This window comes from Rhodnius prolixus, unplaced genomic scaffold, assembly GCF_049639745.1.
Source record: "Rhodnius prolixus isolate KJV_2025 unplaced genomic scaffold, Rpr scaffold_3, whole genome shotgun sequence".
NCBI lineage: Eukaryota > Metazoa > Arthropoda > Insecta > Hemiptera > Reduviidae > Rhodnius > Rhodnius prolixus.
In genome coordinates, this window is record NW_027411603.1 from 47,007,053 (window position 1) to 47,033,367 (window position 26,315).

Below are 26,315 nucleotides of genomic sequence, written 5' to 3' on the forward strand. Positions count from 1 at the left end.
TACTGAATGCATATATTGGAATGACTTGATTTTCTTACATAATTAATATTATATTTCTAATAGAGCGGCCCTTAAGGCCTACGCCACTGCGACCCCTTTGGATCTATTGTGGCTCATATTGTAATTCAAACCTGCCTTTTTAATTATTTCTTTCCTTTTATTAACCATTCCTAGCGTCTGAAGTAGTTACGTATCTTACTAATCTCTTTCCTTTAAAACTGCTTATGAATTTATTCCTATACCCTCTTCCATAAAATGTTACGACAGTGGCAGTTAAGACTTAAAAAATCAGGGTTTTTTTGCCGCATGAGTTGTAATTAAGGTTGTTACAGTACAGTAAAGTTCAGTGGAAAGAGGCAGACACAATCAAATACCTAGGAACCTTACATAGATCAATGACTGGTATGAAATACATATATTTATAAGACGTAAATGACAAGAACAAATGAAACCGATTTGGACTTATGGGCTCGTAATTCTTGTATCGTCATGGATTCGTCAGCAAGCATTCCAATACTTACCGTCTCCAACAATTATTCTTCGACAAATAACTATCGCTCCCAGATAAATCTCTCACTGTGCTACCCGCAATGATCTTAACAATCCATTCATCAAAGAATCGTTTTTAGTGATGACTTCATCGTGCTTCTTTACCTTGTTAATTGTTACAGGTTGCTTTGCAGTTGTAATAATCAAATGAAAAAAGAAGAAATTTAAATATTTATTTCCTAAAATATATAATCATTGACGACTGATTTAAAAAAATGGGTTAATGTGCCTACTACATTTAATAGGGCTGTTTAACTGAGATAAGCGCTACTTTCTTAGCACTTACCACAACGTAAGCTTGAATGATTCAACAAAAACTAGTGTTTTCCTTGTCATGAATTTATGTATCACATCAGGATAGACACTTCTCTTGTTTTCAAATTCTTCCTTTATACTTCTTTCTTTCTTTCAGCAATTGCTTAGTTCTGTGAACAATTTGCTTTTGAAGCAAAATGCAATGGTTAAATATTTATATGATTTATATAAGAAGAAAAAATTCAAATCACAGAATGCTTTAAAAACAAAATCCTATACTTAAAAGATAAATTTTAAGCGAAGAAATTTCAGAGAAATACATAGTAATTTATTTATTTACATTAAAAACTTTAAATTACATTTAACTTCCAATATGATGTTTAGTAAGTTGTGCCTTTCTTTGAAGATCTCTCTGCCGTCCAATAACATATTCTACATAACTTAAATATCCATCATGATCGGTATCATCTTCGTACAGTACCTGGTCGATTAAATCTGTAATTAAGAATAATAAGGTGATAAACGAAAATAACAAAGTAAAAAAAAAGTTTTGGATTAATTTTTCATCGATAAGAATACAAATAGTTTATTTTGATGCAACTGACCAATGAAATTGGTAAGATCTTGTGCTGTTTTCTTATAATTCGCAGTATCCAACTGGGCATTACTACCTTTTTCCTGCTTAAACTGTTCATGTTCCAATGTATGTCGAATTGCATGCAAAATTTCCAGGCCATCTAACTTGGTATTATTGTCAAAATCGTGCAATCTGTTCAAAGAATAAATTCACCATTTATCTTACCATTCAATCTAGGTAGCTTCACAATTTTCACACAACCATGAATTAAAAATAAATAATTTTAAAAAAGACTTAAAAAACAACTAATTGTGAGTGCAGTTAGTTATAACGTGGGATTTCTACATTAAAGTACAAAATTAACTCAACTAATGGCGATAAACATCCTTATCTGAAGAATCAGAAAAAATGAACTGACGAATGTTTGTAAAATTTTAGATACTTCCTCCTGGTTTGTAAACAAATCAATTAATGTAAACCCATTCAAAATAAAATTGTAAAGCTAAGGTTTTATTTATTTATTTTGCTTTAAAGAGAAAATTAATATTCGTAAAAATAGATATTTATTGTGTCTTGACTTGCACTGAATAATGCATAGTTTGTGCAGATTCACACACAATGCATTTCTTTTTAAGAATTATTGTGGCACATTCGCTAATGCTTAGCTCACACGAATCCTCCACGATGTTTTGAAGGCAAGTAGCTTCCAGGCAACTGAATCTTCCTTGAAATACGGTGTTACATTCGACCAGGACATGTCCTGGCCTAAATGTGGACCTAATGTGGACATCACATTCCAGCATTCCAGGAGTAACTGTCTTTAGGAACCCACTGTGTCGGCAAAAACTTAATTATATCCTATAGGCAACAAACGTGAACTCTACCAGAGCCCCTACTGTACCATAAAGCCTCCAGCAACCACTTTGATTTCTGATTTAATGATGATAATAATAAGAAATGTCTGATATTACTGAAAGATCTTATTACTCACTTGAAGTAATGAAACTCCATTTCTTCTGGTGTCATCTTATCAACTGCTTCCACAGGCAATGAGTCTCCTAGGTCTTCTTGAATATGCCTGTGCAAGAAGTGAATTTATCAAAATCGAAAATCCGTACAATATAACAAAAATTGTCAAAAGGATTTGATATCATTAGATTACAGCATTAAATTTATTTAACTTATGTAATATATACTTTCTAATTTAATAAATAAATATTTATTATTTTATATATTTTTTAAACTAACTGTGCATCTTGAAGTAATTGTGTGTCCTGGGTGAGCTTTGGGCCATCAGCTCTTGGTTTGTAATGATGATGCCCTTTGGGATGATGAGGTCCCCTAAAGCTTATCACGCCAATAACTAGAGATAACATGCTCCATATTAGCAGCATCTATAGAGATAATATTACTTAATCAATCAATATTGCATTGATTTTTCATATAAGTGTATTTTTCCAAAGTAGTAAATATCAAATCCAGATATGTAAGTGCTTAGAAATTAACGAATGTCGAATGTTGAATATAAGTGGTTTTTAAATAAAACTGTCCGGTAAGATAATTGTATAAGGGTTGATTACAAGTGTAATTTGATATCTGTCAAAGCTAGTGATTTTTTTTCTTTTATTTTTACTGGTTTTGAGTGTTACCCAATCAACTACGTCTTCCTAATTCTTTAATTCTTAATATAAACATCATACATTCTCTAATTTCAAAGTCGCTTGAAATAATTTTTTCTCACATGTTTTAAAGAAAAAAAAAAAACAGATTATCTACTTTTTCATAAAAACTGTGTGATCATTTTCTAATTACATTCTCAAAACTATGATTCTATTTTGTTAAGTGTCACTCCCGCATTACCCTTAAACTTTAAAATTCTGTAATGTTTTTAAAATCATGCAATACAAGGGTATTTTCAAAAGTTTCCTATTCGACTAAGATGAAAGAAAGTATACAACAGAAAGAAAAACAAGCTCTGAATATAATATCTTAAATCCATTTTTCACATCATTTGGCAGCGAGTTATAACCCCGTGAAAAAAGAACCTTGGTCTGCAAAATGGCTTTAACATTGTCTCACTTCATTGTAAATTTTCTGCTTGGCCCACTTTTTTAAGATAGAATATGACGGGAAGCTTTCTCATACACTTATCTAATCATTCTCTGTGAAGAAGTCGTTGTAACAAAAAAATCCGCTAGATAGCATAGGCTGTACCGTTTGGCTAAAATTTGTCAAACTGTTAATGCTAATGAATTAGAGCGTGGCAATTACATTGTTTGAAGTACAATTTTGTGGGTAACCTTAACTAATTCAATTTTTAGCCACTATCGCGAAGAAAATTCCCTCTGAAAATATTACAATTAAAAATAATAGGGATTAAGCTGGAGTAAAATTATAATAGTACAAAAAGATAAAAGAAAATCTTATAAATAACTAGATTATTTAAACTGATAATCGAAATAAAGTTTCCTAAAACATGTTTCTTAAGCACATTCCTAATTTAAAAAAAAAAAAAAAAAATTCAGGGACTTCAAAAATTTTACTTCCAGTGAACACAATTTCGAAATATTTGGCATGGAAATGTGAAGCTGGGAGAAGTAAAAAAACTGGTGTGATCACTCACACGACTTTTTTCCACATTTCTCAGTCTCCCAGTTTCGTAATAAAGATAGCTGGCGTCACGATAATAAAAATTATTTAGCTTCAATGTAAGTTTTTTTTATTTAAGTCTGACAATATCTGAGGATATTGGCACCCGAAGCCTCTTTCAGTCCATTAGAAAGAGCTCTCTCATATTACAGACAACATTGATCACCGGATTCTTTATAAGTATACTATAAAAAATAAATTTAGAAGAAGCGCGATATCATAGTGCCCCCTTAAGAACAATTTTTAAATAAATCATTTTCTACTGTTATAGAGAAGATGGTATCGGATCATGGTTCAGAGGCCTTCAAATCGTTTCCTAAGAAAAATCAAAATCGGGAATCAGAAACCAAAATAATAATTCCTTATATGAGGGATAAAAGAAACTAAAAATAAACTTAGTAGATACGGTACTTTAGCACTATATTCATTTCTCTGCCTGTCACTTAAACATAGAACGTAACAAAAACGATAACACATATATAGCTACATAAAGTACTTGACAAATTGCAAGAGAAAGTCTCCTCGGGGCTCCACTTTGAAGGGGAATCCAACTTGAAGGACTGAGTCATTTTTGACTAAGTTATCTCCCCATTTTTTTCCTTTCTTTCTCTCTCTCTTCAATGTTACCAACTGCCTCTACTCGCTCTTCTTCAGTAGAGTGCTCCTCTTCACATATCTCATCATAGTAAATAGATTCAACGTAGTGTAGGGTGAAAGCCTAATTGGAGCCTAGGGATTGAAGCTAAGCACCCTGGGGAATCCACCGCCTCCTACTATGAACTGGTGTGCGGTCCATGTGGGCGGAGAAGAATCACAGTCACTGACATGACAATCGACTGGAAAATTTTGTGATATTCATATTGTTATATATACAATAAATGAGGGGGTTGATAGATTTTTTGTTAATATATTGTATGTGTTTGATCATGTGTTTTCTGCACTGTTGAAGTACACACTACTTCCGCATGACAAAATATGTTATAATTGATTGTTTACAGAATTTAAACTGCTTGAGAGAGGATTGACTTTTGGAATGTTACAATTTTAGTTTTTGTAATTGTCAGAAAATGTCAGGAGTTTCTAAATTGGATTAGTTTTAACTGAAAAGTCGACCTCTTAACAAAAGATAGTTTCAACACATCTGACGGATTGCAGACATAAAGTTGGATATGTAAACATAAAGTAACTTATTTCCAGTAAAAATGAGTTAAATAAAATTTATTACGTTAACTGTGGTAAGATATAGTCGTGTAAATTTTTGCATAAAATTTTTCGTGCCTTATATATTGATTTTTTGTATGATTTTGTACTGGTGCAATTTCTGTTTCATACATTTTTCCAGCCCAGTAATTTTAGAGAGCGTATTAGGGGAAGAGGAGCGATCAAGTTCCAAAAAACTCATTGAAGCATTTAAAAGTTCACCTGAAAGATGAATTTGTTCCTCTGACTTGTTTTACGTTAAACTTATTTTTAATCGAATAATTAACCGCATCTTTTTAACTAATAACTTCTAAAAACTGAATAATTATACCAATCACTGAATTTAAAGGGGATAATTGTAGGAAGGGATAAATTAAATCTAATCTAGCAACTCTCCTTTGTATACAAGCGCTCTGAAAACATTTATTATGGAAACCATGATCTATTTATCCTAACCCGATCAAATCCTGTTTTAACGAAATTTATTAACACATAAGAGGGGGAACTTTTAATTCAATTTTTCTTTACGATACTAATCTTATTATGCTCATTCACTGTAAAATAGTTTTATCGCTTTTCTTAAATATATATATGTGTACAAGAAATACTTGTTTGAGGTCAATTAAGTTTGATAAAATGTTTTGAGTGTATAACTGTTCAATATTGAAAACACACCATTAGTGGTTTTTTTCTGGTAAAGTTTTAATAGCATCCTTAAATTTTATTGAGAAAGAACATATCAATGAAACATAAAAATCTGTCAACTATGCAATATTGAATGACATTAAAAGAATTATTTCCATGTTCGTAAATGTCTGTTAACTGGGATGAAAACTCGACAAGTGATCAACTCGAAAATGACTTGAGGTCATTTTTGTCTCTTACTCCTACTTTGAGAAAGTTCTCATAAGATAAGATAATACAAGGAGAGCAGTTTCCTGACAACCACTGACGTAGCTAGCTGCTATTTATATAAAATGCTTTTGTTGGTTCTACACTACTTTTAAAATACAAATACAACTTATGTTCGATGCATCAATTAGAATTATAAAATCTAAAAATAAACAAAGTCCAATCCATCCGTCAAACAAAGTTTCCCTTTATCTTTCTGCCAAAATTTAACAAATTTTATTTAGATGTGCACGCGTTAGAAAAGATGATTTACTGGGTTAGTCTAGTTATCAACACGGCTATAGCCTATCTAAACTAACCACTTGTAAGCTGCTGTAAAGACCCTCCCTAAAAAACTAATTTTCCGGTGTAGGCATTTTAAAATAGCAATTTATGGGAAAAACGTAAACAAGTGGTTATGTAAAGAAAAAGTTTCTAGCTTTTGCAGTAGACAGATTTCAGTTGTATGATATAGAATCAATAATGAAATTTTGAGATTTTTGTATTTTTCGTTTTTTGTTATACTAAAAAGGAAAATTGGTAAATTTCCAATAAACTTTAAAAGTCTTGAAACGCTATTTGCGGTCATTGTTTAAATATGCTTATTATGCAAAGTTTTCTCGCCCCTCCTGTTTTATTGTACCTCTTTAGTAAGCATATCGGGTTTGTCTATGTTTACGACAAACTTTAAAGGTATATTATTTTACATTAGATTGTAGATAAGATATTAACTATCGATTTAAATTTCAATGCAAACATCCCTTCTATATATATATATACATTTTTTTTTACATTGAATAAAATATGAGGGTAAGCGGATTGAAGGGGACTTATGTACTTAGAACTTGTTGACTACTTGCTTATCTAAAGCCGGCTAGGAACATGTGGCCTCTACCCTCACACTCCACCACGAAAGAGAGTCTAGAAACAGAATGCTAATTATAATACCATTTTACATTGTAGCAGTGAGAGCCGGAGGAGAGGGGTTTATGGTAGTCCCCTGCTCTTAAGAGTCCTCCCCGTTTGAGACCTCCTGCTGGGGTAATGATAACATTTGTGATAATTCACCAACTCACTCCTGCACTATGTCAGTGTTCAGTGCAGGAGATGTATAAGGATGCTATGAGTGCAACATGAATCGCAACAGGGATTGTACCATACAGAGGACTTAGGTCCAAGTAAAGTACATCTATTTTATGATAATAGACCACCTGCTACATTCTTTATCTAACACACCTGTTTACAGAGAGTCTTAGTATTGCATGTAACGCAAAATCTAAAATTTAGTATACCCATCGTCTATTCCGCGAATCTCTTATTGAAAGCTCCAAGTATTTCCAAGACTTTCCTAATGATTTACCCAACTAAATGTCTATAACTAATGGCGTGTTGTCTACCAAAGTAAAGCATAATAGTGAAGCATACTAGAAAGTAGTAGAGGATGTCTTTCAAGTAGAGACATGGCGATCTTAACAGGTAACACGCTGGAAATAACAGGTTAGTCCAATAAGAATTGTCGCGGACAGTAAGGCTGCTTTAAAAGCCTTAGAAAAGTCAGGCTGTTCTATTTTTTTTGCCTTTTTTTTGGCATTGGCTTTCGCCATACATCCAGCATCGTCTAGGTGCTTATCACTAGAATAACACTCACTCTCCATTCTTACTTATAAATACATTCGCTTCACTCATTCATCCCTCTACTATATATACAACTATTTACATAAACTACAGCTAATGGATGGATGCTAATGCTCCTGCCATCCTTATAGCTTAACCGAAATTAAAATCCCGTAATCCTTCTCTAATCATTTTCTTCCATTCCTTCTAATCGGCTATAACTTTTAAATACATTCATATTTCATTGCAAGCTCTGCTATAGATTTAAGCACAGTGAGTTGGTGGAGAATATTATGTCTTCATAGCGAATTGGTGCATCTAAATACCTGTATAGGTCGTCAAACATTCGTTTCCTTTCTACCACATAACGTGGACATATCATTATTATATGTTTGGAATCCTCCTCCTCATTGCAAACTACGCAAAGAGGAGAGGACCTTTTGTTGATCCTGTGAAGATACGATCCGCACACAGCATGGTTCGCTCTCAGCCTGCTTATTGTCGTAACAACCCATTTATTAGTTCCCTTAGGCTGATCTTCGAAGGTGTTGTATTAATGAATATGGAAATAAGAAAGTATGCATTTTTTCTGTGTTCTTGGACTTCTTGGTATCCACAAAGAAAAAGTTGATGTGTTACAAAAGGCGGATTGTTCTTAACCCATTCAAAGGTTCCCAGAGCCTACTATGTTGTCCGTTTTTAAAAGTTTATATTTTAAGTTTAAAAGTTGAAAGTTTTTATCTCCAGAAACAACGACTGGAAAAAAGAAATGTACATGAGATAATTACCTTAAACTTAACTCTGGCATCCAGTCAATACATTTTTACAGAATTTACAGGACTGAACACTGTCTTGAAAATATTAAATGAATTAGGAATGATCTAAGGAGCATAGTGGTACTGATTACCGGCATACACAAGTGGCTCGCTACTTATTCAATATGAAGGTAATTCGACAGGCCTAGAGTCAATAGTATAGGATTGAGGAGACTGTTGAGTCTATGGTGCACTTCCATCAATGCCAAAGCAAATTGAGAATCTTAGGAGTGGATGTAATCAGACAGTTGGTAAGATTCTGGAGCAACACCGGTAGGTGTAAAGATAAGCGGTGTAAAGAATGAATGTGAGAGATAACAAGCCATAGGTTTTCTATCGGGTAGTGTGGTCTGACCTACGAGGAAATCCAATTTGAAATAATAACAATAAAATTAACATTCTTTTCGCAGACAGAATTCATTTTGCTACGTTCAATGTTTGAAAATAACCGCCACATCCTTCAATTCAACTAGAAGATGAAAAAAAAGTTTTAAAAAACGCTACTGTTCAGCTATCTACGATGACGTCAACTATGTATCACTTTGTCTGACTTTTGTTTTTCTGGAATAAAGGTTATTTTTATTTATATTGAACTTACTACTGAGGCATCATTAACAACTGCAATTCAGTTGGAAAATTGTTGAAAGGGTATTGGTTAGTTCAAAACTATTTACAAAAATGTCTTGTTAAATGAAAACAGCTGTGTGCACTACCCACTGTCCCCAAGTATCTTTATTGTAGGACAATGTATTAATTGACACTTCTGTACCAACATATATTTGAAAACCAACTGTCAAACATCAGCTTAACGTCCTACGGCAATTAAACACTAATGGGCTATTTTATCCATGATTAATGAGTACAGCGGTTGAAGGGATGCTGCTGGTTTTCTAATTTGGAGAAATGCTACAAACTGTTTCCGTCTGGAAATTTGTTTCGAAAAATTCGAGTAAACCGCCAAGATTGAAGAATACAGTGTGCTAACATAAGCAAGGTTTACGCTGACCTGCGCTAGTATTTCATCGTGTACCTGTCTACTAGAATACTATGAACACCAAATCTTAAAAACTAGAAATTGAAGACAGTATTTTATGTTTGTCAAAAACTGAAATGTATGGATGGAGGGTTAAATAAGGTTTTGAAATTTTCAATTGAAGAAAATTACTCAGCCTTAAAAGCTCCTTTACAGTTTTCATTTATTATTTTTTTAAACAGGTTTAATTAAACTTGTTCCAATTTTCTCGAAAACCAACTAAGCACGTATTCATGTGAGAGCATTTCAGCTTTTCTTTGAGAAAAAGTTCTAAGAATGTTCCTTTTTATCAACCGCTCATTGATCCCATCAATTAAATAAGTAACTAAAATTCTAAGTATAACGAATATGCGTAGAATTAGTCACTTAAACAATGAGAAAGTCGTGTGTGAGGTAAATAGCAGATTTTTAATCATCTGAATTCGAAGAAACTATAAAAATATTATTCTGTTCTAGTCATAAGAGTTGAATAAATAATTGTTTACATCAAGTATTTTTGCCTAACAATCATAATAATAAAACTTGATATGAATACTTATTTATCAACACATACTTGACGTAGTAAGAATATTTTTGTTTAAAGTGGGAGGGTTTGGGGATGAATGGGGGGTAGGATTGGACGGAAGGAGGTGAGTGGAGATGGTTCTTTGCGAGAGAGGAATACTAGCTACCATATGGGCAAGGTGTCTGCGTTAAGCTCTGATAACATACCGGGTTACTACAATGTCCTTTGTACTTACATTTCAATTATAGTCTGCCACAGTGAGTTTGAGCAGAGAGAAAGGGGAGACTGGCGATGCACGGAGACGCCTCTCTAGTGTACTGTGGCATGCAGAGACAGGAGGATAGACAGACACCTCCGGGGGCCAGCCTAGTCACATCTATAGTCTATCCCAATCCCCCCATAATTCTACACAATATAGTCACTACAGTCTATCATTACCACTAACTAAGCAGGTCTTAGTTGCCCATTCACTCGAATTCTCCTCTCTCACACATACACTCACCAAATCTCTTTGTACACCATTCATTAGAGTATATATATAAGCACACCCACAGCCACGATTCACAAATGAAATGGAAAGAATATGCACATTTTTCTATTGTACTGGCCTCACACATACAAACTCACACACACAAAGACATCTTCTTTCTACAATTGTACGATTTGCGAGAGGATAACGAAGTAGATTTGTAAAAGTAACAATGCGGCAATGCAACAGAAACAATCTTATTCCCTATTATTCCTCTCACTATGCAGCATATATTATCCTGGACGACCAAATGTCATAATTTGTTTTGTTTTTTTCTTTCTTTGCTGAGTTGTTTAACAATTGTGAAGAAAATATTAACAAAGAAATGGATTTTTGAAATCTGTACAGATCATTTTATTTTTTGTTCAAAAAAAAAAGACAACTTCTTGAAAAATTTAAAATATCAAACTCAGAATTTTTGAAACATAATTCTTACCTAAATTTTACAAATTGTAAAGCGTTAAATAAAATTTCTGGAAAAATGAAAAATGATTCAGTTAAAAATGATAAAAATTTAGAAAGAAGGCAAATGTGGATTAAAGGGGCTTTAATAACAGCAAGTTCTATTGCGGCTGCCTTTAATGTCAAGGATCATTTGTAAAACTGGGGCATCAGTAAACTGTAAATGTGAAGAGAGTGTATTTGATGGTGAGCAAGAGTTTGCCTATGTTATCACCAGCATACATCACTACCTAGGTAGGCCCGACATATATTGAGAATGTCCGTTGAGTGTTCAAGATTCCTGAAGATAAGGAGAATCCACCTTCTCCTTAAGAAATTTAAGAGTGTATACTATACAGGATAAGAAATTTAAGGAAAAATATTGCAATCATTTTACAAAAATCGTCACGAATAAAAAATTCACTCCCTGTTCTAGTAAGTGACACATAAGATCAGCCTGAAAGGTTCTCAGAAACACTAATCATTCTAAAAATCATACATTTAATGAAGTCTATACATGAACAGAAGTCTATTAAATGTTTCTTAAAAACACGACTGACGTTGAAGAGTAAATTCGTTTCGGCAATGCAAACCTACAAGAAATTATTTCGTTGTATAATACCAATGAAAATTCTGGATTAAAATATATAATTTAATATAACAAAAACCTTTTTTTATAATCGTATCCCAAATCCTGAACATCCGATTGATAAATGTGCATTTGTGTGGAAGTTCAGATCAGATCTATTAGACAATATTAACTGTGCACTTACGAACGAAAGTTGGAACTTTATCAGATAATGTGTTATTAAAGTCTGTGCCAGTGCATTAAATTCTGGTGAGAGATATAATTTTTGTACTTATGAACACATACTTACTAGTAAAATTATTGTTAAGAATTGTAAAGTAAAATGGCATACCCGGGAACAAAGAAAATAAGCACACATGATTTATATAAAACTAAGTATAAATAGTAATCGATAGACTGAGCTGTTTTAAATAATTTTACAAGAAATATTATTTTTTGGATGATATCAAACAAATTAAGAAACTTCAAAAGCAATCTATGAAAAGACTGGAAGATACTAGATTCTAGAACTCAACTTACTGAAAACGAATCACATTAAAAATCCCAGAACTTCTATTAAGAGGGTAAGTACTCACCTAGTGTAATTTAGTGATAAAAAATCTTTCTACAAAACAAAAACATGTTGAACACTAAGTGCAGGTTACAAATATGTCTGCGGTTCTATATCAATATTCTAGCGCATGATCAGAACTTTGGTAAAATGGTTACCTAATATGACCCATAGGTGGCAATGATGTTTCGATTTCAATTTTACTTGGCATAATAATTTGTTCGTAAAAATTAATAAATATGTATTTGTTTATTATAATATTTTAATTCATGATGTTTTGGGGAGTCATTTGTAAGGCGTCAAGAGGATAAGTGCAGATTTTCAATTTTGAATATTCACTGGAAATAAACGCTTTGAAAGTCGTGCTGTCCCACCGACTGCTCTTTTAATTCAAGAAATTCACTTCCATCTCTGCGGGGAGGTCCATTTTGAACACAATTTATACTAGTGGTATCCTCATACATCCGAACAGTTTATTATATTTCTAAGCAATCACTACTTTGTAACTATGTATCTTGTCCTCGCCAAGAACTACTTACAAATCTACTCATTTGAATTACGGTTGAAGATAAGAGGAAGCAAATCAATCAATCAATTATTCACACTGAATGAAAAAAATTCTTCCTTCCATCCATCTGTTTAACACTTCCCTGCCTTCCGATATCTTGGATTGTAACTAGACAAGAGACTAACCTGGAATCCATAGAAACGAATACCTCTCAACGAAAGCTTCAGATACTTAGCTAGACTGCTTGAATATATTAAATGTATATTAAATATAATAATGTATACTTAAATAAATAATTATTTAAATACATCTTAATAATATTTAATCATTATATATGTATATAAAATTACACAAGAAAAAATAAAAAATAATGTAGCATGCTTTGGATAACAAACATTCACAATTTGCCAATTACTGAGATTATTCATCTAGGATTAGACAGCAAAGAGATTTTGTTTTAAACTTTTAGGAAAAAAAAAATACTGGATGACATCTTAGTCTGTCTATCTGCGAACGAGGAGAGAACCCTCTTTGACACTGATTGGCCTTGAGTAAAATCCACCCTATAACAGTGTATTGCCTGCCCTCTCAATTTGAAGGTCCTCCCTCATCGAAATAGTACACATACATAAAGAGGAGGTCTTGATAAGTGAATTTGTCCGGTTATTATGAGCACATCATCTCTTCCTCTTCATGTTCCACAACCCGGGGACCAGTCTCTCAAATTGCCAAGGGGGAGGTCTGGATGGAAAATACCATGTCTCTCCTTTCATCTGGTATTCATGAGGAGTGATGAGGGTGACATAGTAACACATCTGTCTCACTAGAGGATCACGGGAAGAGGCACAAGTGCTTTCTCAGAAAGTTATAAATCCATTTTCATCAGTCCCATCTTAACTCATAATTAGAAGGAAGTTCGGAAAGAAGAACGAAACACATCGAGCGAGTTTTAAGGCATACACATGTAATATTATGAGTAAAAAGCCCAGTTAATAGTATAGTATGAGTGAAAATTAAATAAAAAGAAAATCATAACTGCCTGTTTAAAAAATCTCAGAAAGTTAAGAAAAGAGCGAAACTGCAAAAGAAAAATCCTGTTAGATTGCAGTATTTTTTACGTACGAGTATTTAAAGAAGGTTAGAATTTTATTTTTTTAGAAAAGTATCAAGGATTACAGAAGGGCTTAAGAATGACTTGAGTCCTACAGGGTCAGGGAGCGCCTTCACTATTAATCAGCATAACAACGACATTTTGAACTTAACTGTCTGCTTGGTACCGTAATAATGACGGAAAGTTGCTACTCTTTCCCTATCCAAGTTTCTGCCTTTATATCCGTGTCTATGTTGGTACCATGAAGAGGCCGCGATACCGATTGTGAATTGCGATCTCAGTGCACGAGAATGCAACTGATTTAATGTTTTTCGTAACAAAGAAATCTAATGAACTCCAAAAACAATGTTCCTGCAAGCTGGAATCAACTCTTCTAAAAATGGCAGGTTTCTGAAGAAACCTTACTAATGTAATTATTTATTGAACTGACTGGCTTGATGTTAGTTCCAAGAGATATCTCTGCTACGGCTTTAAAGCAGGAGAGGTATTAACCTACGGCTCAGTTCCAAAAGATCTTGGCAGTAATTGGCCTCGAGATTCGACTAAGGCTGGCTATTTAGGGAAGCCTAAACAACTCAATGTGGCTTTACGCCTTTTTGCAGGAGAAAAAGGGGATCCAGAATGTATTCTCAATTTATTTGTAAACTGTTATGCACTCCATTGGATCCCTGCCTGTTGTTCCTCTTTTGAGGTTTCAAATTGAAATTTAAGTTAATTACGTGATTGAAAATCAATAAATTAATAAACCTAAGGAAATTTAAAGAAAATAACAGAAGGTATTTTGAAGAAAAATGAACAACTAAACATTCCGCAAAGTATACGTTCAGGACTTAAAGAAACTTGCTTAAAATAAATTTAATGTTAATTAATTTAGATTAGATAAAGGAACGTATTGACACTAGATAAAACAAAAATATTTCCGATACGGCAAAGTTGCACATTTAATCGATCCGCAAATGCTCCAGTCAGTAATTGACTTTACTCAGATTATTCCTGGGTCAATTAACATTTGCGTTAGAATTATTATGTAAATTTACTAGGTACGTGATTTAAGCTAACTTTGTACTTTTTTATGTGTTGAACAAATTACTAATGCTCTAGCATTAATTAAGTAGTATTTAAATAGCAGGTTTAGAAAGTATTACTTTTTGAAAGAGGAACCATCCATTCAAACAACAGTGGCCAACCTTTTTCAGAGAAAGGGCTAACGATAAATTTTTAATAGACGTTGCAGGCGCAAGTAACAAGAACCGTGTCTAGAATCAAAATATAGATCAAATTGACCGACTGTAATCTGTAAATGTATGTCCTACATAAATCAGTTCCTTAATAGATTACCCTTTTAATTGCATCTTTGACCCAGCAGGTGCAAAGATTCATGTGATTTTTAGTTGAAAAAATTCGTGCAAAAATGACACTAGATCAAAAACCAATATATTCTCTTTAAAACCTACAAATTTTCAGAACTCTTGCTTTTAGATTCCCATGTATGTTCTAACCGTACCCAACTTATTCTAACTTACAGTCCACAGCACCTAAATATAACTTCAAACACTCCGGATGTAGAATCACACGAACTCTTTTCATTACGTTTTCGCATATCTCCATTTAACATAAAACTGCACTAGATGCACAGAAGAAGAGTTCCAGGCCAATGTGATTTGATGTTTAGACACAAAAGTAATCAACTCATTTACATTCAGCACTTCTAATAGCAATCGAAACAGGGAATCCTTGCTTTATCATCAAAGCTAGCAAAATTAGGCTTATGGTACCCAACTTAAACCGCAACTGTGAGCAGTCAGCAAGCTGCTGAAGCATTCATTCGTATAAGCTTACGAGAAAGCAAGCATCATCCCATTTTCTTATTTTAAAAACCACCCTTAAAACCCAAGTGGTTTCGATTAAATAATTATCGCACAAACAAGCGAAGAGGCAGAGAAAGGCCAATTTGAGTAAACCATTGCTAGACGTCTAGCAAGACGCCTCCGTCCGACCCTTCTAATTTGAATGGGGAGTAAAGTCTTCCTGAAAAAAGTCGTTAATTTTCCTTTTTACTTACATTATACTGTTAGTAAAACCGTCCATTACAATTAAATAACACTTTTCTCGCAGAAAATTTATGAAATAAAAGTGATAGTTCTATGAGAATGGAATAAATAATAATTAAAAAAATAATAATAATAATAAAATCCACTCAGTAAAGTGGTACTTACGATTGCTTTTAAACTCGAAATTTTGGCAACTTCCTTAATCTTCCTAAATAATACAATATATAACCGTAAATTTTATTAAAATATCACTTTAGAGAGAAGCCTTATTTAACCTCCACATTGTAACTAAAGGAAACTACAATAACGTACATATTTGCGCTTTATAGGGGAAGTAGATGTTCATTCTCTATCTTTCTGGAACTAACTAATTAGCGACGTAATTGAGGTATTCCTGTACATCATTTTAATTTACTCATGGACTGGAAGTCTGATAAGAAGAATGTGCAAATAAAAGTTCTTTATAACCTAATTAGTTATAAGTCAAATCAAAGAACTCTGAGAAGTTAAATGAATACATCAATACTAAGATAATAAGAAAATAGTTTACAGGTGTGTACTTCCTTTTTACTAAATATACAAAGAGTAAGTTGTTATATACCGTTACTAGTAAGATCTTTGCCTTGTTCCATTTTAGCACGGCTCTGCGGCGAGCAAGTCTGCTCGCTGACAAAGTTCTCCACGTCCCCTTGCTAACCTCGGGGCTCGCACACCAGCCATCCTCTTCAGTTAGGGGCTTTACTATTGATTCTATACGCTTATATCTCGCTCCCTCTCACCAGCTTGCTCTGTTACATAGGAGAAAAGCCTTTGGATAAAAGAGAGCATTGTTCACTACAATACATATTTTCATTTATGCAACATTTACTTTTAATATATACATAGACATGTATTCCTATTTCACTACAATATGTGGGAAACGCATATATAAAGTTTGCTATTTTAGTCGGTTAAGATATTTGTTCGTTTGTTTTTTGTTTGTTGTTGTTGCTTTTTTTTTATGCAGGGAGTAATATTCAACAAAATTATTTAAAAAAAAAATGAATCCACTTTGTAGTTTTATTAATTAATGTCTTTAAAGTAAAGAGAATTTATTCGGGAAAACGTTTCCAATTAAAGTCACTATACATTGCAATTAAGATTCGATGTTTAAAAAAAATAAAAACAATTTTTCTGAACAAAATCTCCCAAAAAAGTAAATTATTTAGGGAAGGATCAAAAAGCGGTATTGCCGATAATGAGAATCTAAACTAAATATCAAATTTGAACGTTTGGGTTTTTGTTTTTGAGTTGGGCCAATGACTCTTTTTCTGTTCAAACTCTTCAGAAATAACACCCAAAATATTAACTTAATATGTTTATTGTTTACTAATAAGGCCCAATTAGGTACATCCGAGCAGTTCATACTCAATCCTATCAGAACAGTTACTTTCAAAAAATCATCCCTAATTCAATTCAATCACCTTTATTCTGGAATTCTTTACCTCAATTTTTTATCCATAAAACAATAGTTTAAATTAAAACTAAATTTTATAATTATTTAATGCACTATTCAAAGATAACGCGAACTAATAATTTGCATTTATTATTATTAAAACTTAATTTAATTGTTAATAATTTAATAATAATTAATAATTGTTTGAATTTATAAGTATATCATTACTTGCTTCGCCCAGAAAACTTATTATATTTAATTTCTCTTATATAAATTATAATGTCCTTAAGGAGGGATATTGCCCCAGGATAAAATAGAAACTTTGTTAGTTTCTCTCTCCCTCTTATATTCACAGAGACCTATTTGTAAAAAACCTTTTGAGAACTCAACGGTTATTTCCGAGATGAAATCATAAGTGTCATATTTTAATAATTGATCACAATATTCCTTACATAAAATAGTTAAGAGAGGGTAAAAATTATTTGTAGAGAACAATTATTGTAAGATGAGTATGTGTTGTAATATAAACATTGAGTACCCACACTGGTCACTTAAATTACTGGCAGTCGTTCGAAACTATACCACGTAAATTTGATGGAAAATAGACTTTTCCTTACTACCATCCTCAAGGTATTGATTTATAGGAACGTTTTTATCCTTTTCAGAGAACTATAAGGATGATGAGCTTTTAAGACGTCCGAATTGTACAGCAAAAAATTATTTATAGTACAAAATTAATTATTTATAAATTCAATCTATTAATTTTAAAGATTTAAAGAAATATGAAAAGGTTAGAAAAAGTGTGAAAAATGTTGAAATCGGAAGAGATTCTACAGCCCCACCTGGTTGAGAACTCTACCAGGAGCTCACTTGGTCTTATATATATTCAAATAACCCAATCATCGTCATCATTTCCTTTCTACACTACCCACACCGCCAGCATCAAGCAGCGCCACTCCCCAGGCCGCTTGTGTCGGCCAAAGCATCATCAGTCTACCCCATTCTGCAACTTTTCCTTCTTATTATTACTGTATACGTTTCTTCTTTTATTAACTTACACAAGTTTATTACTTTAAAAAAGTTCAATAAGAGAAAAGAAAAGAAAAATTCTCTCTTTTTACTCTCTCCTTAATCAACTAGCCAAAGAGAAGGTATTGTAACCGCGCAGATTATCAATTTTTGAGATTTCTATGGAAATATTAGTTTTGAGGTCTCATGATACCGGAAGAAAGGTTTTACCAAATTGGTCGGTCTATGTGAGTGTTCCACTGAAATTAAAAAATCAAAAAAATCGCAGAAAGTTAATAATTTGAAAACTCGTTCAGGTACCAGCGCAGTACCCACAGGCAACAATAAGGCCCATCCGGAAGTAGTAATTTACTCAATTAATTTTTCACTTGATTAGAATTTTCTCTCAAAAAGATCCAACGATTTTCTTTAAACACTTTGTTTTAAGTTGCATATATGTAGGGCTACAACTTAAAAAAAAAATTATTCTATGGATAATTCAATTCGGAGACTTCTGAAAAACGAATTACCCTACCCAGTGCTTCTGTGACTTGGTGGCAGGGCTCCCTGAAAACGCTCAGTGTAGAAGAAGCACGAAGATTGTCTGATCAAATCAACCACGCCTTCGCTTACCATGTGCATTTTAATAACTTATGTCTAATTGGTTATTAAACCAATGATAGAAATTTTATTGTCACACTCTATCAATATCAGCTTGTTAATAAATTCAGTTTTTATTTAAAGATACCGTTACAGCACATTTTGTTTACTAATTATTATCTCTGTTCGTAAATGTGCCTTAGATTAATTATAACCTGATGCAAACATTCGCTTGAACCTTCCTTATTCTACCAAAAAAAAAAAACTTGTGGCAATCACCTTTCTTAAAACACACACTGGCTAGATTGAAAGGCAAATTCGAGCCTGCCACATTGAGAATGTAAAGAAAGTAAATGTAAAAAAGTAATGCCTACTTTTTTAGTTCACTCTGCCAATTAGGTATCGTGGACGCTGTCTACTAACAAACACACTTTACAATTCAATTCTCATAACAACCATTAAATAAAATACAAGGCACAGACCGGGAATAGTACCACAATATATACTTTAACCTTAACCACATGGAAAATGTCCCTATAAATTAAATAAATTCTTATCAAAATCACTACGAAGTATTTAAAGATTAGCACTGGCCGGCTAATAAAAGTTACAAAATATGTGATAAACCCTAGAATATAATAATAATAATAAAAAACATTCTTACAGCTCACTGCTTTGTCAGTTTAGGGAGAACACCATCCGAAGATCAGTCGTGCACTGCAAAAAGCTCTAGGTGCCTTTGATCTCAGATCTAGAAGCGCCTTAAATTAAAATGGAAAAATAATTAAATACATTTTTTTAAAAAAAATTATACATATATATTACTTTATCTCCAAAAAAAAAAGTATCTGCTTAAAGAACACCAATGGTACTCGAAACGAGTAAAACAATATAAAGAATTTAATAATATTATTTCGGCGAAAAGCATAAAGACAGCTTTCTCTTGAAAGAAAAAGCACTTTTGTAATTTCATTTTTTTATGATATAAAGAGCAATTAGCTAAACAGAAATACATAAAAGATATAGTTGCTAAATGAAACAACAAAGATTATAAACAATCATAAGTAAGGTTATGACAAAGTAAAACGTAAATTATGTATTTACAATTTTGAAAAGCCCTCTTAATGGAGACGGTATATATACCTAAACTCCCTTTAGGTACAAACAGCATTATTAAGGGCGCCGAGAGGAAACTCTTCTTCTTTAGTTCTTCCACCTTGCTGGGCAAAATAAAATGGCAACCACTTTCTTCTTCTTATATCTCTACCCCAACTGCATCCCTCATTTAAATTGTATAAATTGTAAGCGGTCAAATCTGAAACACTTTAAAGAATTCAACATAAATTTTCTCGAAATGTTAATTTTAAATTTTTAAAATATCCAGATGATAGTAGTATTTCTTAGGATTACCTAATACGAATATAAAAAAACCCTCTTAAAATCATGAAATAGTGAAAAATATTAAAGGAAAGTATATCAAAAGAAATAAGGGAGGAATCAGCTCGGTGCTAGCGTACTGGCTTCCCATGCCAGGACCATGTAGGATTATTACCGTAATAATGGCACAGTTCTGTGTTTGTATAAAAATAATAAAAATTAACCCTCTCGAAATATAAGATTCTGACTTATTGTAAGGAACGCAAAAAAAAGAGATGTATTTTGTTTTTTATTAAAGATACTCCAGCGGGTTCTCATCCAGCTGTGGCTCTTAGATTTTCTTTTTAACAGTAATGACACTTTAGGGGAAGTCTAACTAGCCCTTTCCCAGAAGTGCCTTAATCGGATTTCCTTGGAAAAAAGGTTTTAAAAAAGATATACATATATGCATATAAGCAGCTTAGAACAGCATGTTAAAGGCCAATCATTGGAGCTGTTTTAGGAAAACAGGCACACATGCCCACACAAGGAGAGACTAATTTGGTAAAAAAAAAAATCTGGAATCCAAAAAAGAAAGAGTTCAAAGGCATTTTCGAGAAAATCTCAAAAAAGCGAAATTTTCAAATCAACAATCTGGCTAAAAAAAATATATATACCGATATTTCTGTTCTTATTTAACAATTGTCAAGGAACGTTGTTTTTCTAAAAATATGTCCTTGTTTTCAAGCGATGGAACTTAGTAAAATATTTACAGACGGAAGAGATGTACATTTTTATAAAACATTTTTTTTTATTTCCTGCTTTCTTTATTCTGTTTACTTTTCTTATACTCTTCACTTTTACTTAGTAGACGTCATTTCCTCAGGAAAGATAAAATCCTGTCAAATTCTCTTATATTAGTAATCCGGGGCATCCTGTATTGATACATAGATGTTTGTTAACTTCATTTCATTTTCCACATTTCCTTCCGGATCTTTTGTTTTTTACTCTTCTTTCACTGACATCTTCTACGAACTTTCATTACTTGCTTTTACTACTTCGTAAGACGGCGGAAAGTATTACCGTAATAATGGCACAGTTCTGTGTTTGTATAAAAATAATAAAAATTAACCCTCTCGAAATATAAGATTCTGACTTATTGTAAGGAACGCAAAAAAAGATGTATTTTGTTTTTTATTAAAGATACTAGTTTAGCATTTTTCGTCTTTTACTATACATATTTCAAGTTTTACCAAAATATTTTATAAATTATTTACATTCATAAACCTACTTTCCAACAAACCGTAGTTAAACCAGTAGTAATATAATCCTCAAATTTTTAAAATAAATGTTTTACTTCACTAATTTAATGATATTTAAAAAAATTATCTCATTTGGATGTTAAATTCAATATAATTTACATATTTAAAATAAATTATATTAGGATTTCAATTAAGCACGTGAATGAGACGAGAGAGAATTATAATAATTGACGCAAATTTTGAGGTTGGAATTGCAAAAGGAATGGATACGCACAAAGATAAGTTATAATGAAATAAACTTATTTCATTTTTTACTAAACAGGAAGTTGTAAGAGTTGTATGTTAGAGAAAGAGGAAATACATATGTCAGCAAAGAAAATAATTAAATACGATTTTTTTACTTTTTCATATTTTTTAAAGTAATGGGCCCAACAATACCTTTCTCAACACGACAGTTTTTAGAGTAAGACCTGAGATCTCCTAATATGCTTTTTACCCACTCCCAACGATCTTTGGCCTTGATAATCCATCATCTTACGTCAATCGGGGCCAACCGTCCAATCTCCAAAGCCGAGGGTATCCTCTTGTTTATTCAAATGTTTTCTCGGGAACCTTCTCTAACGGCATCCTTTACACATTATCCAACCATCTTGGATGGTTCCCGCTCTATATATGTTATGAGATGAGCAACTACATCCAGCTCACCAGTAAATTCTTGCTTTAATTCCTCAGTTTTTCGCGTTTTCCACATTCAATTTGCACATCTGGGACCGAATATTCTTTTCAAAACTTTTCTTTTCTAAATCCGAGAATCTTTTTCATTTTCTTTGCTAAGTACTTACGTCTTCCCTGGCGTAAGTGATCAGCCATGAACAGCAAACAGGTATCTATTCTCGGCCGGCATTCTTGCCCTCTGTTTCTGAAGTTATATCGTTATGATTTGTTGTTAAGGACTTTTAAATACTTAAAGTCATACACATGGAGAAGCTATATCTTCGAACTGGATTCGCTTGTCTCCATTTGCTCTATTGCTCGGCAAAGTTTTGGATGACTGTGGCTGAAAGTGAAACTTTGCTTGTCAGCGAAGGAAATTACAGGATTTGGCGTGGACAACTCCAGTAGTCCAGTGATTCTTGGACAGAAGTACCCGTTCTTTTTTTTTTTCGTTTTAAATAGATAAAAACAGTATGAACACAGAAAAATCCTGATGATTATTAATTTGAAATTAAACCTAGCCATTCTGTATGTCTGGGTTGAGTGCGTTCATGCCAACAGAGAGCAAGAAGACATAATTACATGACGATCCGATATGTTAGGTGTAGGGGTAAATGGGTTAAAGTTGTTGCTGTTTTACTCTTCCATCCTCTCCTCGCGGTCTTATGGTTCATGTTAGCTCCCTGCCTAGATTACACATTTTACCAAACACACATACAGGAAAGTGTCCACAACATACAACTACATACTCTTATGTGAATGTGAACGCGCGTACGTTCAGTAATAGAGCGAGAGGATGATATATGTATACATATTTGCAAAGAAAGAAATGAAAAAAGACAAAAAATAAAAATAAAGAACTTGGAAAAAGAGAGAGAACAAAAAAAAATGGTAGAGCACACACTCGAGAGGGTATATGGGGGATACCCAGTGCCAGAATCTCTCGGGGTCCGGGGCATGCCCAACAGCCCCGCCCGTCACCATGGTTACCGTCCCGGATAGCCGCCTCACGTATTGATCATAGGGACCGCCTCCAAGCTTCCACTCTCTCGCGCGCACTCTCTAGAAGGCCCCAGCTAGTTTCCGCGCACCGCCGTCGCCATTCTACCCCTTCCATACTATATCCTGGGCCCACTAACCATGCCAGCTAACACGGGCCTTCGCTTTCCTTTCTCTTCTCACAACATCCGTTCGCCGAACAGCGTACTCACCAAAGTCAGAGTGTTGCACACTAGCTGGCGGTTAGAGTCCGTGGACTTGTTTCCTGTTTGTCAGACAGACTGTCTGTCTTGCTCATCCCCCCTCTTCTTAAACATGAAAGATCGAAAATGACATGAAACCAAGGTAGACACGTATCCAACAAGAGAGGATATTAGGGCACGATCATACTTACAGAAATATATATATGGCACGGCAGACACACACACACACACACATACCCATAAATATATATCTTTTTAATTACAATAACTTGGCATGAGGACTGCAAAATTGGAATAGCTGCCAAATTTGATTCCAGTGCGGCTGACCTAGGAATGTGGAAGATGGAACACACTTTTTGTGCGGTGAGGTACTGTTACCCTTAAGGAAAGGAAAATCAGGAGCCTTGAAGATGTTAGCTCCTAAAAAAAGCTATTAAATTTTAGATATATTCATCTTACCTGAAATTTTGCGGGATGTATGTAGCTATTCTCATCGTTCTCTCCCTTCATTTCCATGCCTGCAATAATAAATGCAAATAATCTATGTTAAAAACCAAATTATTTTATCCAGTTAATTACAAATAATTATAATCAAATATTTACTATAACTTGTCGCCAACAGTATTGCCAAAGTTGTCTGATAGATTTGAAATAAATCTTTTTCAAACGCGGAGATCCCAGGTACGAATCCAGTTGCTGGCCTTTTGATATTCTCTTCCTTAGGAGCTTTTTCCAGTCATGGAGTGTGTCTGTAAAGAGAGAATACTGTTCAGACGCCGGCAGTGCATTGGAAAAAGGTCCGAGCCCCTGTGATCTCTGATTTTGAAGTACCTTAAATTAAATAATAATAAAATAAATAAGTCCTAGGGACCATTTTTAAGGACTCAGAATTTTAGCAAAATAACCCCACTGACTTTAAATTTTTTTTTTTAATTTCTGATCAGTTTCGGACTTTCATCTGTTGTGAAGTAGATTGATCAGTTTGGTGTAAATTCAGCTTCAATGTGTCCGTGACTCACTACTCTTGCCTGACTCAGATTTTAGCAAAATTCTGGATAGTGTTATAATAACTTTCCTTGGCATTGGCTTCCGAGCGTTGTGAGCAAAATTTTAAGTAATAAAGAATCCGATGAGTTCGATATATCGACTTCTCCCTAGATATCTGCTATAACTCCGGACAGTGCTCTCCCATTAAGGAATGCACTGCCCGTGACCGGACAGTGGCTTTAAGAGTCTCCTACGAAGAGAAAATCTAATTTAATAGCAAAAAAAAAATTATTCCTATGTGTTTCGTTGCATTCATAGGCAAAAGGAAATGTACAACCATTACATGAAATTAATAAAGGGAAAGTGAGATAATTAATTCCCAGTAACGCTCTCTCAAAAAGGAAGGCTGGTAAATACTTTTTGATAACGCTATAAAAAGCATGGGTTGTTCAGAAAACATATCATATGTTACAGTTTACATTAAGTATATTCAAACCCTCCAAAGGGATAAGGCCAAGATTTTCCTTTTTTCCTCAATGAAATTTAGGTTTTTCAAGGGATTTACCACGAGTTACGATATTCCCAATTGTGGTTCACTGTAACGGAAACCGCAATGATTTTCGTAGCGACGAGGTTGCCCTCGGCTTGTAAATATATTTTTTAAAATTTAATTTATACATTGTGAATAAGTATGTTGAGTGAAACTAACTAATGCGACCAAGATTTGGGTTGTAAAACAGCACATCAGGTGAAAGTTTTGCTTTGAAATTAGAAGAAGAAAGAATAATGGGCCTCAAGGGGCGCCTCTAATCAAAGGCAACCCATAATAGTACGTAATAGAGCGATTTGGGTTTGCGGTAATAGAAACTAAACTAGCCATCCAACTAATTTCTGCCAACTGGTATCCAGAATATTGATCTGGTACGTTGGTAATGTACTATAATGCACTCCATTCTGCATTGTTTATGCAATAGAGAAGATATTAACTCTTTACGAACTTCATTGGTCACATTTAATTTTCATCAGTCTTGCAAGAAAAGAACAAAGAAATAATATTTTTTACTAGGAATTTAATCGATAATTAAGATTAAGGTAAATCTGAACATGAAGATTTTCATGACTTCCTTGGAATGCCAAGCTTCAGCTTGGAAAATGCTATACTCTCCTTGTTTAGTAGTATAAGGAATCCGGCACAATGAGATAGTCCTTGAACAGGCGCCGGGTCATTCTGAAATCAGAGGTAATCAGAAGTTGCTGATCAACTGGCTAGTAATGGAGCATCCACCCAGTTCACTGGGCCACAACCAACTCTTGGTATCAAGCAGGGCACTCTGCGAACAGCTCTATTTAGAGAGAACACGCAAACACCTGGAAAGCTGTTCCAGGTAATGAACATAGTGAGCATTATGCCCGATCTGTAAAATCAAAACTTTGGAGACCTAGAAGCTAGTTAGAATTGAGATTATTCTGGTAACCAACTGGCATCATTACACAGGGCATGGCAGTTTCAGAAATCATCTTCATAGGATGGGATTATTTATACAGGAACGTCTGAGTAGACTAGGCCAGGAAGAGAAGGAAAACGGCTTCTTATATTCGAGAGGTTGCGATACTTGTCACTTTGTAGTCAGAGGATATCATATATCGCAACAAAACTAGTGAGTAAAATCCTAAGCCTAGTAAGAAGAGGAAGATTTACCTAGGAAATTGTACAATGAGCCCCTTGGCTGCGATGTCTTTGGGAAATAGGACTCGGCCCCTTGTCCCAATAAATAATTCCGGATTTTCACAGAAAATCACTTACTGAAGAATCAACGTAAAGGAATGGTAGTGAATATTACAGCGGCAATATAAAGAATATACAGGGTGTTCATTTTAAGACGG

At 33.7% G+C, this 26,315-nt stretch overlaps 1 protein-coding gene across 6 annotated transcripts in view; it reads right to left on the minus strand.

Moving 5' to 3' along the window:
• Positions 1 to 753: 753 nt before the first annotated feature.
• The window catches only part of LOC141453210 (multiple coagulation factor deficiency protein 2 homolog), a 66,943-nt gene continuing 41,381 nt past the window's right edge, over positions 754 to 26,315 (minus strand). For 3 of the 6 annotated variants that reach the window (XM_074126126.1, XM_074126127.1, XM_074126129.1), the window contains 10 exons: positions 24,048 to 24,193; positions 23,904 to 23,962; positions 20,054 to 20,233; positions 19,575 to 19,671; positions 16,469 to 16,655; positions 2,630 to 2,775; positions 2,373 to 2,459; positions 1,410 to 1,573; positions 1,164 to 1,299; positions 754 to 988 (listed from right to left, as the gene is read on the minus strand). In XM_074126126.1, the coding sequence (XP_073982227.1) occupies positions 1,166 to 1,299; positions 1,410 to 1,573; positions 2,373 to 2,459; positions 2,630 to 2,775 (531 nt within the window). In that variant the 5' untranslated portion in view covers positions 16,469 to 16,655; positions 19,575 to 19,671; positions 20,054 to 20,233; positions 23,904 to 23,962; positions 24,048 to 24,193 and the 3' untranslated portion in view covers positions 754 to 988; positions 1,164 to 1,165. Of the gene's footprint in view, positions 989 to 1,110; positions 1,300 to 1,409; positions 1,574 to 2,372; positions 2,460 to 2,629; positions 2,776 to 12,222; positions 12,371 to 16,468; positions 16,656 to 19,574; positions 19,672 to 20,014; positions 20,234 to 23,903; positions 23,963 to 24,047; positions 24,194 to 26,315 lie in introns of those variants that run through there. The other 3 variants (XM_074126130.1, XM_074126128.1, XM_074126131.1) reach the window with 3 other exon arrangements.